The sequence below is a fragment of the Melopsittacus undulatus genome, chromosome 9, assembly GCF_012275295.1.
Source record: "Melopsittacus undulatus isolate bMelUnd1 chromosome 9, bMelUnd1.mat.Z, whole genome shotgun sequence".
Classification (NCBI taxonomy): Eukaryota; Metazoa; Chordata; class Aves; order Psittaciformes; family Psittaculidae; genus Melopsittacus; species Melopsittacus undulatus.
Window position 1 is genome coordinate 24,821,233 of NC_047535.1, and position 17,971 is coordinate 24,839,203.

Consider the following 17,971-nt stretch of genomic DNA (forward strand, 5'->3'; position numbering starts at 1 on the left):
AGGTCAGTGGAAATTCCATAAATGAAAAATAAGCAATGTAGCAGGACTGAAAAAAGAGAAGAGAAATATGATTTAAATAGGCAAAGTTAAGACCAGGGTGCTTGGTTAGAACAGATGATGTAGAAGGAAAAAAGCTTCAAACACTGTATCATGGAGTAAGACAGGTGGGGAAAAGGGCAAATGAACCAGAGGAAATGGCTGACAGGTTGAATCCAAAAAAAGGAATTTTCTGAAGGGAATTGCAGTGGTTTTCTAGGTGCAGATATGGATGCAGGAACTCAAGGGTGCAGCACCTAGTACTACACTAAGGCTAGTACTTAGTTTGAGTAGTGAACTCTGAGTCAAGTCATTCGGAACTCCTGGCTCATGTTTATGATCCAAACAGAACAAAGACACATGCGTATCTGTGCACTGCACAGCATCAGTGAAATGTTAAAAACTTCATTGCAAATAAAATCCCATTAGTTTTGGGTTGGTGTTTTTAATTACCTTGTACATGAGACTCGACTTACTTATCTGACATAGCAATTTGTTCCAGCATTGCAGAGCCCGTGTTTGTCTTCCAGTTTCCAGATATGGAAGTTCTCCTGCAAGGGGGAAAATATTACAAAGACAGCCGGTGGCTTTATATTTTCACTCTCTCTTAAATTACTCTGATCGTCCCATGAACACTGTAGCACTATTTACACCTTTTTCACTCCTAGCAGCTTATGACAGAACATCTATAATGTGAAGAGTTCTAATAGGCATCACAGTGTCAGTAACACCTGCTCTGCTGTAGGCACGTTCTGCAGTATGGCAGTACTGGGAACTGCTGTTCCCTACTCAGGCACTTCAGACCTTCCTTTCTAGAAAAGCTCCTATGATGAAGTGAAAGCATTAGCAAGAAGCTGTTATTGGTTATAAAGAGTAGACTGGTTTGTAACAAACTGGTACTGCAAATGTCAACAAACTGAAGCTTCAACTTCTCATTTCAACTCCATACTGCTGCAGGGCTAGGTCCCAATACTGGAAAATCCAGATAGCTACATTTTTAACACCACTGAAATAATCTCAGAGCTCTTTTAGAGCTGGATTTTGGTTTATTCTACAGTTTTTGCTCTTTGCCAGTTTACTACTATAATGCAAATGGTTTATGTCAGTGCTTGGGTGCACCACCTTCTACTTAATCCCTAAGAAAAAAAATCATATAGAGTGTATTTCTTCCCAGATCTAGCACTGCTACCAGGGCTGAGGAAGTTACTGTTCTCTGAAACCTAAATGCTGTACTGGGAATAGGCGAAGGATAAAAGTTATGAAGTGTTTCCAGTTAGTAAAATAATAGCAACATCTGTAATGTATTAAAAGTGTATTAGGAAGCAGCTGTAGTTTTCTCTCCATTTTTCTATTAACCTAATTATGAGGGTCAGTAGCAGTTGTGGGGAAATCCCAACTTGTCTATGCTCTGTTGGTGTGGGAGAAGGGGGAACATGCACGTTGAGTGCTGTGCATAAGTCTGCCCAGTAACAAGGCTATTTAGTGATTTTTGTTTTATTATGTAAGGTTATATTTAAATATACCCATCCCTGGCAGTGTTCAAGGCCAGGATGGACAGAGTCTTCGGTGACATGGTTTAGTGTCTGGTGTCCCTGCCCATGGCAGTGGGTTGGAACTGGATGATCTTAAGGGCCTTTCCAACCCTAACCAGTCTATGATTCTATGATTCTATATGAGTCTACTTACAAGTGAAAAATCATAAGTTCATGACTACTCTGCATACATACTCTGCATCAGAGAGATAATACTTCTCACAAATCACATCTCAGATCTGTTGTAGACTTCTCAAAGGCAATATACTATTTAAAGGGTCTTTTAGGAAGCAAGATGTGACCAAATCAGAGAAAAAAAAAATTGTTAAATTGCGCTGAAGCCTTTTAACAAGTATCTAGTTGACATCCTCACCTGCACTGAGGCAGCCTCAGCACTACTGACTAGAGAAGAAAACATGGTTTGCTTTAAGCCATGCTTTCAGTCCCTGATTTGAAAGGTCCCTGTTGAAGCTGAAGCAGTCTCCTGACCTGCTGCTTGGCTGACTGCAAGGATACTGCAGGTACCAGGTGAGGCCTGAGAGGAACACTATGGACACAGACCTGACTGGTGCAATCGCAGCAGCTTGTGGGCTGGACACAGAACTCCAGGGAACAACAGGGGTTCCATTAGACCATGGTTAAGTGATACAAAAAGCACTGAACCAGACCAGCCGGCACCTGAAACCTTAGGTATCATTTCTGTAATTCATAGATGGTTTCCTCTACTGAAATACAAAGATTTCCCTCCCTCCTTCACTTCTGTTCTGATAACTGCTAAGGGTCTTTCACACTGTCATTTTCTCCTTTTTTACTAACCACTGAACAATATACCAAACAAACCCTAACACTTTTGAGTGCTTTACACTTAATGTATTTTCACTCAATTAGGTCTTTGCAAAGAAGAATGAACTGTTTTAAAACTGGGGGAAAAGGAATTATGATTAGTATAAACAATTCATAGTAACTTGTGCTTCCCCTTCTCCAACAGCTTTCTGCCTTCTTTAGTACCATTTAAAATAGAAACTGTCGGGACAGGGACCTGTCATCAGCAAAACACATAGGAATGTCTACCTGCAACTCTTGTGTAGGTGGCCTGCTTAGGATGTGATTCTATAGCACTGCTGCTCTTTGGTGTAGATTTGCTCTACTTCTGTTTCACTGACCCTCTGATCAAAGTAAGTTATGGATTTACAGTATTGCTTCTGGAGAGAAGATCTGGATGCAGTGGTTTTGTATTGCTGTTTTTCTTCATTGTGTGTGACCCTTTTAACTCTATTTCCTTGAAGTCAGACGAATTCTGTAATGGTACCAAGTGCAGTTAAATATGCGTCACACAGCGTTTTGAGGAGCTGTGGTATTTAGAGGGATTCAATGCTGCATTTGGGCTATAATCTCTACTGACAGATGATAAGCACCAGTGTTTTGTGAGTCATGGATCCACTTATACCACAATTTCCCACAGCATTATAAAACTGAAGCTCTTAATAACTTTCTTTAAACTACAAACCCAAATGTTTCACTGGTATTTTTTGTGGTGGCTCTCTAAGTACTCTGTTCCTGTGTCACAGAACAAAATGAGAACCAGCTGTAAAATGATATTCTACTGACATAATGTATGTGTGTGTGTATGAAGAGTTTTTTAGACATTTGGTAAATCTCCTCTTCATGATGCTTTGTAGCACTGGACTGGTACTGCATTTTTTGGTGTGATTTAACTGTATGAAAGAATCTGGAGAACAAATGCCTGCTAGGCTTTTAGCATTTGGATGAACCCATAGTTTCTGAGTAGAAACTTAAAAATAAATAAAAGGTAGGAGGAGCAGGCTGTCATTTTAGCTTAGTTTTGCTGTCCCTTAGGCCAACTTCTTCTTCTGTGAAGAAATATTTATGTCTGAAAATGATAAATTTACCATTGGCCAACTCTTTCAGAATTACTCCAGACACTGAACAGCATTTAAATTTCCAGTCAAAGAAAAAAATGTAGGGCTCTCTCCTATGAAATGCAGGGTCCAATTTGTACCATAGGGAATGAACCATCAAGTCACTAACATTGCATCTGAGGGCTGGTATCTGGTGGTGTGTCATAACCATTAAGAGCTGCGCCTTATCCCTAAGACTCTGCCACTCGGGCGCTGTAAGACAGGCAAATCAACTCTGTTTAATACAAACAACAGAGGAGGGGTAGCACAGCATGAGAAATGTGCCTGTCAAAGCTCCAACAAGAGAGGAAAGCACTAGCCTAGCCTTGGAGAGGCAGAAGCAGTATGAAAGGGTCTGAGACAGCAGAAGGAGGCTGACTACTGACTGGAAGAAGAGGATGCTGAATAGCACAGAGTAGAATAAAAGGGGCAAGGGAGAACCCACAGCAACAAAAAAGGTTAGGCAGAAGGAAAGGATTAAAAGCCACAAGGTGGTCTGGAAAAGTGGTGGGACTGGATCAAACAACGGTTTGGACAGAGAGGAGAGAGGTGACCTTGGGGTGTAACAGTATGGTGCTGTTAAAAAACATAGGATGGATCTCTCTGGACATAGGGCTAAAGCCACAAAGAGTTAACAGTCTGGAGCACCAATGTAAGCCAAACAAGCAGATTTGGGATTAACTTCTCTGGAGAAGCCAGGGGCTAGAGGCTGTATTGCCTATAGGGAGAGGTGGGGTACGTCCAACACACCTAAAAATTCCATAGGGAGCTTGAGTCAGCGTTTCTGTCAGAACACTGAAAGTCACCAACAGAGGATTCCAGAAACCTCCCGGTCCTCACAAGCCTTTTGAGTCTTATGCCTTGTCACTGTGGACAACGCAGATTTCCAACACACTTCTTTTGCAAAATGTAGGTAATTCTGGGTTCAGAATAAAGCAGAAGGATTGAGTGTCCATACTGCTGGAGGGACCGGACCTACAGGAATGGTATTCCCAGCAGTGCTGGGTTGTGCTTTGATAGGGCCCCTCAGATGCACAGTGAGAGGCAGATGAACTGGAGAGCTGCTCCTGAAAGGCCTTATCTTTCGTATACTCAAACACCCCTTCAAGTCCTATGCCAGGAGAGGCCAGCAGTGATTCATGCAGTTTGGATCTTGTGACAGTCGTGTCTTAGGGGAGAAGTTAAGAGTACGTGGCTTTCCAATGTCAACCTAAGGTGAAGTATTTTGCCCCTTCTCCCAGCCCTGGGCTTTACCTTCTCACAGAGCTTGTTGGCTGTTCCTGAATCACTTGACACTTAATGCTAACCCTGTCCTTCACATTATAAAACATTTTACCCATTTTCTTTAATACAGCTCCACTTTTTGCCTCTCTTATGGGTTTGATTGGAGTTCAGTTGTTTTTACTGATAACGAACTTGACTGTACCTTACAAACATCAACATATAAAGAATCTCTGATCCTTCCAGTGTTACAGGAGTTCCTATTTCACATCTTTGCATGTGTAGTGTGCATATGTTAATGCATGTGTGTATTTTTATCCATGTTTTGTTATATTTTTTGTGCCTCAGAAGTGTAAGCATGAGGGAGCGAAGACATGAGATGACCTAACTTGTCTATAAAACATGAATGAAATGAGTGTATATCAGATTACACTGCTTGATAATTGAAACAGACTGAAAATATGCATAAATACAGTTACCATAGCTCAGCTACTATATGATAACCTATGCTCCTGTAGTTTAATGTTGTCTGTGAAACTGAAACACCCTTGTAGACTGTTGTACAGTCAGGATCCTTAAAAAAACACCTGAATTCTAAAGCTAGAAGAGATTTTCATCCATATATGTGAAGGTCACTGTGAGATCAGAATTCTTCCTACATGTGTTATGTTAAAAGGAGAGTACTTTGTTGCATTAGAGTGCTATGGTTCAGGTTTGTGTGAATGAATGCCACCTATGTCCTTAGGGAAAATTTTACCCTAAGTTGTTGAAAAGATACAAAGGAATCTGATTTAACAAGTCCTCTATAAAAACAAATCCCCTTCCAAATGCTCCTTTCAGGAAATGAAAAAATAAGCCAAGGTTAGCAGGAAAACCCCTCTGGCAGGCTCACCTGGTGTCTTATTCTCCTCCTCCCAGCCACAACCAACTCAAAGAAAGTCTTGATAAATCTGGAAGTCTAAAACACTGTCTGTCCAGAGAGGCACATCAGCTCAGACTCATCCAACAGGCTTAATCTTATTGGTGCTTATCAAATTTGAAACAAAAGGATGAAAGAACATAAGGTATTGGCTCACATGTATGCTTTGTAGTTACTGCCTATCTTTTGGATCCTGATGTCATATTTGGAGTCTATGAAGGGTTCAGTAGTGGCGTAGGTCTGAGTAAGTGCTACCACGCTGGCTATGTCCTGAAAATCGTAGTGGTTTTCTACCTTGATCTGCAGTCATCATATCACAAGTAAACAACATATACAAAAGAAAAAAGAGTAATTAGGAATAAAATGTAGAATTCAGTTGCAAATGGCATTCATGAGAAGTATGGCTTTTGATGGCGTCAGTTTATTAAAAAGTATTGGCTATTCGATCTGATTTCTAGATTCTGTAAATTCCTGCATCAAAGTATCTATTTTTTACACAAAATATTACCCATCATCTGTAGGAAGCAGCCTGTAAACAGTGGAATTTTATGTTGCTTTTTATGTTTGTTAAGTGGCAGTTGTTAACCTGAGATCTGGAGGTTTTCAAGGTGTGCTGATCTGCCACACTGATTTATACACAACTCTAGTTCATTCCGTAAATTGCTGATGTAACTGAACGTATACAGAGCCCACCACGAACCATCACATCACCTATCTCCCAGGAGGGAAGAGATGAAGAGTCCTAAGGAGCAAACATTCACATGGAGCACTGAGGATTGGCTCGAGGGAGTAGGACCAGTTTTTCCCATTTTTCTCCCTTCTCTGGAAGGAGTCAGGCTTTTAGGTGTAGGATTTCCTGGTTGTGGAACACTGTGGTGAATGGTACGAAATCCATCAACATCTTGACATAAGGGGGAGGTGGAAAAATTAAGGGGAATACTGATTTAGGGGGGAGGGAGGAGGAGACTGTAGAGGACAGAGGCATCACTTTTGGACAGGGAGGGCACATCTCTCCAGTTGACTTAAAGGAAGCAGGCTGAAATGGGGGGGAAGAGAAGCCTTAGGGCTAGTAGAAAATGGGAGAGGAAAACTGGATGTCCAACATGCTGACTCCAAGTACAGTTCACATGGATGAGGAAAGGAGGCAGGGATTAGTATTCCCCACGTTATCTAATACTAGGAGTTTGGAGGTCTTTGAAAGCCCAGCCTCTCGTTTGCTTCCACTGTCACCTGGTACTTAAAAGGGAACCTGCAGACCAGCTGACAGATGGATATTAAATGGAGTCTGGTGAAGCTAAAAGAAGTCATAAGGCTTAAGTATTTGCTCTCAACTCTCAGCTGGAGAACAACACAGAGTAATTTGCCAGCTGAGAGCCACAAAACCAGACACAATGCCTGGTTTCAGTCTGGTTCCTGAAAACTTAATATCATGTTTGAGTCTAATTACAGCCAATGGAACCTCTACTCCTTGTAATGCCTGTCAGCAGGACAACCTCTGTTTGGACTCCGAAGTAAGCACTGTACTACAAAACAACAGCATTTAACTTTTCAGGATTCAAAATCTTGTATAGCTAAAAATATCGATTTCTAGACATTTGATGTGCTGAACATTTCTGTGCATTATTTGCCTTTTCTTTAAATGAGAGGTGAATATTGGAAGTACAATATTAACATTTTAATACTTCACATACGCAGTTTAAGGAATCAGTGCTTAATTCTGCTTTTAATTCTGATGGATTTCCACTGACTTACTAAAGGTGAAATAAATCGAAACAGTTATAGGCAAAAGAACATAGCATACAGTACAACTGCATAATTACTGAGTAAAATGCAGTTTAATCAGTTTTCTATTTGTATTATTAGTGGCAAATATTATGTTCACGGAGCTTTTGGAGATTCAAGATGATAAATGTAATTATTCTCTGATGATCTAGTTTCAAATCTAAAACTCTCACACCACTGAAGTGTTTTCAGTGACAGAAAGTGGTTAATCTATAATGATTAGAAATTTTCACCTCTACCAATGATAGCCAGATTTGAATAATTTCCCACTGAACCAGCATTGTGAGATAAGTGATATCAAAACAGCTGTACTCACCACTGAAATGCAATTACTTTGGAGAAAGAAAGCAGCAGTTACATAGTGGTATGAAACAATCACAGAGAATACATTAAGATAGGAAATGAAGAAAAATTCAGTATCAAGCTGAAGCTAATAAAGAATCAAGGCAAAACCTTTCTATATTCCCAGGTCCAGTAAGCTGGACTGCACAAACAGACCTTGACTCTTACATAGTTTCATTTCAGTCAACTAAATTCATAAGTAAGGTTCTGCTTTGAGAAAGCATCTCAGCATGTTTCAAAGGATGCCCTAGACAGGACAATGTGTAAACTGAAAAGGCTTCAAAGTGAAGCATTATGGGGTTTAATATTTTCCTAAAGAGAGATGCCTTCTCTGCTAACGTACAAGCAGGGATTTGCAGGCGTAGGGATCCGAGACAGAATTTGGACAAGGAAAACTTAAACTACCCAGGAAACAACAGAACATGCGTGTTATTTTAGACAAACACCCGGCCTCCTAACATGCAATGAATAGCATCTGCACCTTTCCCATGCCTGAATGAGCATGTCCAATCTTCACAACAACAGGAAATGTTGGCATTGTTAGCTAAGGGGGAAAACAAGAAAGACGTATTAGAGATATTAGAGATAGCAACCAGGAGTTAAATGATTAAACTACATAATTTATGAGAATTATTTAAGCATGACCATAATGCAGCCAAAGCTGTTCTTGCCATGGGGTTACCTGAACTGCTGCTCAGCTCCATACAGCTATGTATGTGCAGATGAGTTATTGCATGTGTTTTCAGAGTGTCGTTTTATTCCCAGTATATCCAGCTGGTGTATGAGCATCTGAACTTTCTTTTGACTTCACTTTTTGAACTGAATTTCCACCATTTCCTATTTTATGGGTTGTTACGGTGTTTTCTGACCCTTACACTCACACTCTCCAAGGTTATGATTATTAAATCTGACACAGTAATCACCTTCTTTATTTTTCCCTTTGATTTCTATTATTTAGCAAGGCTGCAGATTCTTTTTGTGATCACTTATGAAAGCAATGATATCTCATTCACCAAACCCCCTTTCTTTAAAGGCAGATCCTAGCTTCTGTTACAGAATATCCAAGTTCTGTAGGGAAGGCTCCACCTTCTGCACGGAATGCAGTAATTCAGCCATTGATTAGAAATCAAATACAAAGACATACGGAATATGAGTCTGTCTCTCAGAAAGCTCTGTGAATATCCAGTTTTACTTCCATTATTCATTTGAAGCAGTTTTAGATCTCCCAATCATGGTATCTCTCAACAAAGTATAAATACAAATACTGACAAGAAAAGGACTGTAACTAGAAATAAAGACCTGAACACCTTCAACATGTACTTACACTGGGCAGCAGCACAGGAAGTGTTACAGGGTCTGAAACCTCCATTTAGTACCAAACTTTAACACACTAAACACAACCAAATGCAAAGTTGATGCTTGAGAAACTAAGAATTCTCAGAGATCTTATGAAAAAATGACTTTCCAAACACTTTCAAAGGATTGTCAAGAGGTTAACTGGTGTTCACACGTATCCCACTGTGCTCTGCACAACACTGCACAACAACTCACAAACAAACACCTATCTGAGGGGAAAATGTCCTGGGATTCCAAAGACTGACGTTAAGATAAAGAGATAAAGCACAGGAATGTCACTCGGCTTATGGTGACATCCAAACCTACTTGCAGGGTTATAAAGTGAATTCAGATTCACATACGCTTTTCCTACACTTTAAACACATATTTTCAGAATGATTTAAGGATTGCTGCTTTAAAACTACTGTAACTGAAGGCAAACCTGCACAAGAACAAGTGGGTACCCATGGCCAGGTCTCTGTTCTACACCACTTACCATCAGGTCCCCCATACAATACACAGATCTCTTTCTTTTCTTTTTAATGGGCTTTCTCTGACCTTCCTAAAATGCAACATAGGTTGTTCTGACTTTGTTCTTAAAACACCTAAAGGACATCCACAAAACACACCTCTGTCACGTCTTTTTGTTTTGACAGAACATCAGTTTCTGGTCTGCCTCATCAGAAAAAGGAGGAATCTTTGGATCTACCCTTTCAATGTACCAGAGTTTTCAATGTGTGGAACTACAGCTGTCAGCTATGCGACACAGGCCATGAAGGTTTGTCACTGATCTCTGCATCAAACCTCAAGCTAGCATTAGTATGTCTTCTCAGGAGAAAACTACATTTGATTTAAAGACTTGCAGTCACAAAACATTTCCTACAGGAAATGCAATGTTTGCAATCCTAGTTAGTTTTGTCCATTAGTTAAGTGAGGATGTCATCTATCTTCTGACAGGGCATCCTCCAGGTTTGAAGTCAAGGATTACCACCACAGGAGAGCAGATCATGCTGAAACACATCTCTTGGTGCTTTCTATTTCATGTGAAACTGTGGCTGCCACATTTCAATGCCTGCATAAAGTAACTCCTATCTTGTATAGAGTATCTGGGCACTGAGACTAATGTCATAGGAAGCTGTAACTATGAAAACTAGAAGTCTTTTATTTAACTCTCATTTACGCATTGGTCTTTAAATCTAAAATACATTTAACTGCTGCTCATGGATCTGTTTCAATCTAACCAATCTAAGGCATGTAGGCATGAAAAACAATTGATGAGTTTCAAAATAGCCAAACACACATCCAAAAGCATTAAACAGTAAAGGCCACCTCTACAGCAATTTAAGAACAAAATTCCTGCTAGACAGTAGGAATGCAAAGTCCTGCACAGTCACCATCGAGTCACTTACTTACTGCTTTCGGGTTTTAAAACTAGACATCTTTTCTCCAAAGGTTTTGGGGGAGAAGGAGGAATAAATGATGCCTGACTCAACCTTCAGAGGGGCAGCACCACATTCTTATGATTGAGCTATAAACCACTGAACCGAGTTTGGAATGGAAATGTTGGCAGACCTCTACTGCAATACTAATGGCACTCCTGTAATTAAGAGGACCATGTATCTTTCCATGATTCCAAAGCCATGGAATCCTCTATGTGCCACAGGAACACTAACTGAAATGAGAAAAAAAAACCCAAAACAAACTAACAACTCTGCTTTCTCCCTCAGAAAAATGCACTGACATCATTTGAGACAACAGAGTTCATTTTGCCCTGGAATCCAATACCCAGATTTCATGCGGATACCACATCCCAGCACAGACTGGGATGCCCTTTGACAGGAACTTCTGGCTTAACAGAACAGGCAGTCTCAAGACTTCTCATACATCTGGGTAAACGTTATGTACGATACAGCTGTGATGGTATCAGTGAAAACTTCCCAGCTTCACGGGTCTCCTTTTAATTTACATTATAATTACTTGGCAGAGAGATACCTGGAAAGATCTAGCAGGTACCAACGGATCCACTCCATTTGGAGCTGATATTAACAGGACTCATGTTTTCTTTGAAATGCATTGTTGAGGGGGAAAAGCTGTTTTACAAAAAAATACTGCTTATTTTTCAAAGGTTTTCGTGAATTCAGGAAAGTATAAATTCTACTGTGACAGTTAAAAACTGGCAGAGATGGGAATGGACTATACCGCATGAGCCCTTGCACATACGTGTAACAGACATGAAATAATCTCCGTATTAACAACAGCAACAAAAAAGATAAACAGGATCTCTGTTATAACTTAAATAACAATGCAACAAAGGATCATTATTAGTTAGAAAGCAGAATACACATCAGGCATGTGATACAATCTTCTATAGTTACATGTGAGTATGATCAGATTGGTCATAAACATTAGCAGCAACTGGAAAAACTGTCATGGCTCATTGTAGGAACATATATACAAACCAGTTGAGATTAATTACTAGTATTTGCTAATATGAGATCATTAACCAAAATAATATCACCGAGTGACTGATGAAAATGTTTCATCAGCTCCTAAAGAGAGGGATTCAGTTGACATTTTAATTTCTGTGGTTTTAACTTCTTATATTGTTCTTTTAAATACAAGTAAAGTCTCATTTCAACGGAACCTTAACTTAGAATAAGTTGCACAGCTCACTTCCACGATTGGACTAGGTACTACTACTGGTAGGTACTGCTTTGATCTGTAAACTTGAAGTTGTTCCCCAGGAGAGCAAAGAGTAGACTATATTTTGCAGATAAAAGGCAGTCATAAAAAATGGTCTGAAGCAAAATCCTTTTAAAACCTGGGTAACAGAAGTCAACCCCTAACTTTCAAATATAGACATAGCATGGCAGTTGCTTTACTAAAATGAAATGTCCTAATGGTTTCTGTCACTAATAGTGTGAATTACATTTACCACCTTAATGTCCAGGCAAATCTACTGGGTGTGACGATGGGGCACCTTCAAGCTGGTGTTCACTCATGACTGATGTGATCTGAATGAGTACAGCAGTAACACTTTAAACCTCTGGCAGACCAGGCACTTCCCAAGTGTCAGCACTCCAACCCTGTCCTGGGGAACTGCACTGCGGAGGGTTCAAGAACAGAGGAGAACGAGGGATTGAATATTAGAAGTGATTAAATCTGTCATGGAAATCCAACAGTAGATATGGCCTGAAAGTGTGACTATAATATCCTGTCTGAAAAATTTTCACGTCTTTAATAACATGTCTATCTTTTCCCTGTCTGAAGAACTTTATATTAGTATTTTCCATTCAAGAGCTGTTGTGTGTCTGCACGCTGCTTATTAACTCTTCACTATCACTTTAGTTTACATCCCTACCAGTTATTTCATTATTTTCAAGGCAGTACAGCTGAAACTAATTCTTGCAATGGTGCTGAGTGCCAGTGACTCTGTAACAGGCCTAATACGGTTCTTTAGGTGAGCACATTGGAAGTTAATCATGGTCCTCACAGGAATGGTTTTTCTAAAATGAGTGGATTTAATCACTTGGACTGGAACTTCAGGAGCTGACAAACAGTCTCACACTCCAGCTTCTAAATCCCATGAGCTCTGGACTCCATCATCTCCACAGGCAGACTGGAGACCAATGTACAAGACTTGTATGTTCAAAGCACTTGTAGCAGCAACTGTAATATTCTTTCTTTCAAATTCCTGGTAAGAATACAGACAGCAAAGCCCTCTGCACCCCTCACTGGGTCAGATCCACCACTCACGCTTCACCAGGTTCACTAGTTTCATCAGAGCCAAGAAATCACAGAAGGAACTTATGACAAACATTAGTTCTCCAATTTCCCACTTGCTCTTTTTGCTTCCCTCACTATTGACAGGCAACTAGCAAATCATTACAACTGCAACAGAACTCTTTAGATTTACAAACAGGCAAAGAACTGTCTCAAACAGGATTTATACTGATGGAATTACTGAATCCAGGCAGAAATTTGACCCAATATTCTGAAGTTGCTGAATAAATGCAAATTAAGACAAGTGTGCATCACAGCAGCATGTTTCTCATGTCATCAGGTCTCACAATCAGGTCATGTAATCTGTTGGGTTGGCTAGTATGATACCACAAAGCTATTTGAAACTGCTGATGTTGGAAGCAGTAAGTTATCAAATCATCCCCATTAAGGTTTTAACTGCTTTGGATTTTTACTCTTCTGTCGACGTAAGTTATTACATCCAACATTCCTTTTCTGTGATGCCAGGATGATTTGCAAATTGGATTCAAACACGAATTATGTTCAAAGATGTATTAGTTACTGGGCAGAGCCTATTTTAAATGCATTAAATCTGCAAAACAACACTGTACTGCTCTTCTGAAATGTCAAGAAGTTTCCAATATGTTGTAGATGTTGTTTTCCTAACAGATTTAGGGCTGACCTATCTTCTGTTCTCACCCCACATAGTAATAATTACACTGAATGAACAGAGAAATGCAGAAATTTCAATCAATTTCAGAAAATACTGCAACAATCATTGGTCAAAACTGCCAAATTAAAATGGTCAAAAAAGACACTGATCAAGCGATAGGAGTGCTCAAAAAGAGCAAGCAAGTACAGTGAGAACAGCCCTTGGCACATCAGACAGTCATTGAAAACATGGGCTCCAGAACACTTCAGGAGCACAAAAAGCTTTGAAAGCTCCTGACCTCTGATCTGGAGATGCACAGTAGCAACCAGCCAACCTGACTGTGCTCAGGACAGATTTCAGATTCAAAACTAAGCACACCCTGCCATCCAAAACCTGAGAAGAGCCAGTTAAAGGTAAAACATGCAGTTACTCCCTTCCTTGTGTCTCAAAAGTTGGTAGAGGATTTTTTTCTTGTTGAGAAAAGGAAGGAATCCTTATTCTTCTGGAAGACTTTATTTGTTATCCAAATGTTAAGTGTTTGTAAAAGTACTCATGAGCATCACTCAAAACGCTGGGGTATATCCATGGGGATATAACAGTACATGGCACGCCAGCGTTCCCACACCTGGGGTGTTTGCTGTGCCTGGGTCACCATGGCCCTGCCGCATAGGCTGTGTGGAAGAACCAACTACACACAGCTGGATGTGACACATTAAACAAACCAATTGACCAACAACCCAAACCAAGGAACAGCACAAAAAGTGCTCTGTGGAAAGGAAGTGTTGTGGTTTGAGCCCAGCCATTAACTCAGAACCATGCAGCCGCTCGCTCACTCCCCTCTTCTTCCCCCCAGCTCCTGGAGAGATGGGGAGGAGAATCGAAAGAATGTAACTGCCATGGGTTGAGATAAGAGCAGTCCAGTAACTAAGGTATAACACAAATCACTGCTGCTACCACCAATAATAATAATGATAAGGAAAATAACAAGGGAAGAGAATACAACCACTCACCACCCGTCAACCGATACCCAGCCAGACCAAGCAGCAATCTAATCCTTCCAGGTAACTGCCCCCAGTTTATACAGTGGGCATGATGTGCTGTGGTATAGAATACCCCTTTGGCTAGTTTGCATCATGTGTCCTGTCTCTGCTTCCTCCTGGCTTCCCCTCCTCCCGGGCAGACCATGAGACTCACAAAGTCCTTGATTGGAGTAACCATTACTGAGCAACAACTAAAACCATCAGTGTTATCACCGTTGTTCCCAGGCTGAAGTGAAAAACACAGCACTGCACCAGCTACTAAGAAGGAGAAAAATAACTGATACACCTGAACCCAGGACAGGAAGGCGTTGAAACAGATGCTACAACACTGGCCTCTGAGCGGCTATAGAACATCATAAGCTCATGAACAATCATCTGATAGATGCTATGCTCATGGAGAATTGCCCTGTTTTTACACTATGCTGCTACCTGTATTTTCAGTGCACTTTAATGAAACATAAAAAGCAAAATCAGTAGTTTGCCATAGTAATTCTTACTGAGAAGTACTTCGTACTTCCCTCCTTCCTGAATTCACTATGGTTTCCTTTCAACAGAAATGTGTGCCCTGTGCTTGCAGTTCCCCTGTAGCAGCACGCAAAAAAGCTCCTGTTACTTGAATATATTAACAAGAGTCATGTCCTCCCAGTGAACCTGACAAAATAAACTCCACTTGTGTTTTATGCAGAAACAAACCACACATTGCAACTAGAGGCAGCTGGCAGCACCATCACTCTGGTAGAGTAAGTTCACTCTAGGATGTGCGTAGATCCAAGGTTTGACGTGCCCTTCTTAACGACATACTCTTGCCCCATCAGTTTATTCTTTACTAAACTCCAGCCAAACCTGAGGGTCTTGGCCAGAAATCCTACGTCATGGTTTTATTTTTCCGTTGCAGGATGTGACACAATTTTGCCATAGTCATTTTCGAAGGAATTGTCTGATGAGAGATCAACTTGTCAATGACAGAACACAGACACCCAGTCCTGTTGGGTACCATGACCAAACCTCCCCCCGTCCCGTTCATACATGCCCAGGGAACCTGCTGATCACTGGCACTGCAGGATGGCGGCACTGCCCACAAGACCGTGACTAGTCACCAAAAATACTTCCTTTTGAATCTGACCGAGCTATGAAGCCTGTTTACTCTTACCCAGGTTTAAGTTTGAAAATGAAATGCCATTTGCTAAATTCTGACCATTACAGACAATACAGTTGCTTAATTTCTGAGTATAAATTTCATGCATAGAAGTTACCTGGTAACAACAAAGCTGACTTACAATTAAAAGCAGTTTTCCTAATTAGATGAGCATGAAAATCTAAACAGCCAGTTAATGTCACGGTTCACTTACTGACGTCGCAACAAGGACAATTATTATTGCTGCTTAACACTTTATCTGCATCAATGTCTTAAACTGAAGATTCTTCATACTATGAGCTTACAGAGATAAGGACTGATTTATTGTATCAGTCTTTAATACGTGACCACCTAGAGATTTCATTAATCGGCTTATCATGCTTTTTACTGTAGAAAGAAGTATTCCAGTTTGATATACACAATACCTACAGGCACTGTTACCATCTTTTGTCATCTGAAGTGAAGGTCATGGACTTAACCAGTGAATGACTGTACAGGTAACAGCACAGTCTCCACCTGTATTATTGTTTGCACTTCTCCATATGTCATGGAAATCATAGCAATCCTTTCCTATCTCAGCAGTTTGCTGGAGTTTAAGTCTGGTTTATGTGAGTGTCATCCTGTGATTTCTTCAGTCTATTAGTTTAAAATAAATCCTTAAAATTTAAGCTTCATACACTAAAGTGCTCAAAGGTTTAGGAGTTCTGCAGTTTAAGATTTTTGAGCAATTCTTAGAGCTGGTTTATTCCCAAGAGCTATCATTTGAGTTCTTCAGAATTTACTTTGAATTCTTCTAACCAAAATAAAATACGAGATATAATTTAAGCTATATGCAAAAGTAAAAGGAGGCAAAGATCATCTGCTAAGAAAAGAGCAAAGCCCTCTGCAGGCAGCCACAGAGAAAGCCCAGTCTCTGGAGGGTGGTGCTCACCCTGGCTTTAATGTCTTCGTGGTTGAGCTGAGTCGAAAAGCCACAATGGGAAAAAAATGTAGGAATAAAAAGTAGCAACAAAACCCCCAGATGCTGCATAAACTTGACTTACCTCAAGTGCAGTGTTTAAATATTTATCTTTCCAATAACCCCCAGGCAAAGCTCATTTAAGCACGCTAGCTCCATGTAATTTATTTGTGGAATATGCATCAGACTCAAACTAATTTTGGAGAAAGGAAATTAGAAGTGAAATAATTTAGGTGGCCTTTTATTCCATTTTGCCTTCCCAGAAACAGGCAGGAAGAGCCCTAAATCAATAAACAAGCAGCAGAAGATGTCCTTGCTCTGCTCTAGTTAGTTTTCACACAGCACAGTCCCAGGACAGTCAGGGCTCAGCCACCAGCAGCTCTCGGCACTGGCAGGGGTGGCCCTGCAGGAAAGCAGCAGCTCCACACAGGAAGTGCTGTTTGTCCCAGCAAACACCAAGAGCAATGCAGAAACATTGAGCCAGATTTTCCACTGCCTTGTACCTTGACTGAAGAAAGCAGGTCTAAAATCCTGTCTGTATTGCAGTGACCTTTCACACCTGCTTTACACAAGTGAGGAGCCAGAGGAGAAGCTGACAGGTTTTGTACCATCCTTTTAGAAATTGGGTCATTAAAGAAATCTAAAAGCTCAGGTGGATGAAAAGAGCAAAGCTTTAATTTAAATGAATTTTAATACAAACCTTCTTATGCTTGAATTGGATTAGTGTGCTGGGTAACCAAGAAGAGGCAAATGTACCTCAACTGTGATTTCTTCGTTCAACACAGAGGGTTAAAATGGCTTATAAACTAAATAAGTGTCCTACAGAGGCAGGGAAACGCTGGGCCACACCAATTCCCACCACATGGAATGGGAGTTGATTTGACACTGGCTATATCAACCAGCCCCAGCACAGCAGAGACCTCCAGCTGCCAGCAGCCCCACCTCATAGGGCTGGGTCTAAGGCACCAATTTCCCTGGTAGTCACTGACATCAGTACAAGTTTTGACATGATCTTAGTGTGTAAGGACACTATCAGGTAAATCTGAACCTGGAAATCAATCTAAAACACCTCTGTCCCCACAACTGGTTTTACCTAATTCAACACAGAGGCAATCTGATGGGAGAAAGATCTGTTTTCAATACCTGCACAACAAGAAACCAGAATTTGTCATTAAGATAAAACACATGAAGTATAATGGCAGTGAGTCAGAAAGAGCAGTTCTCACAGATCTCTCACAGAAAATCTGGAGAAAACTAAGTCTTCCCTAAGACAAATTCTATTTTGGTTATATTCTATTTTGATTCTAGCATGTCGATTCCTATCATTCTACCAACTATTTTAGCAAACTTCTGCCTCGA

The 17,971-nt window shown here is 40.5% G+C and overlaps 1 protein-coding gene across 1 annotated transcript in view; it reads right to left on the reverse strand.

Moving 5' to 3' along the window:
- The window catches only part of SYN2 (synapsin II), a 185,316-nt gene that overhangs the window by 51,772 nt on the left and 115,573 nt on the right, over positions 1–17,971 (reverse strand). Inside the window, exons 6-8 of the mRNA XM_005149375.4 lie at positions 8,233–8,295; positions 5,785–5,927; positions 513–587 (exon numbers count right to left, since the gene is read on the reverse strand). Of these exons, the coding sequence (XP_005149432.3) occupies positions 513–587; positions 5,785–5,927; positions 8,233–8,295 (281 nt within the window). The remainder of the gene's footprint in view (positions 1–512; positions 588–5,784; positions 5,928–8,232; positions 8,296–17,971) is intronic.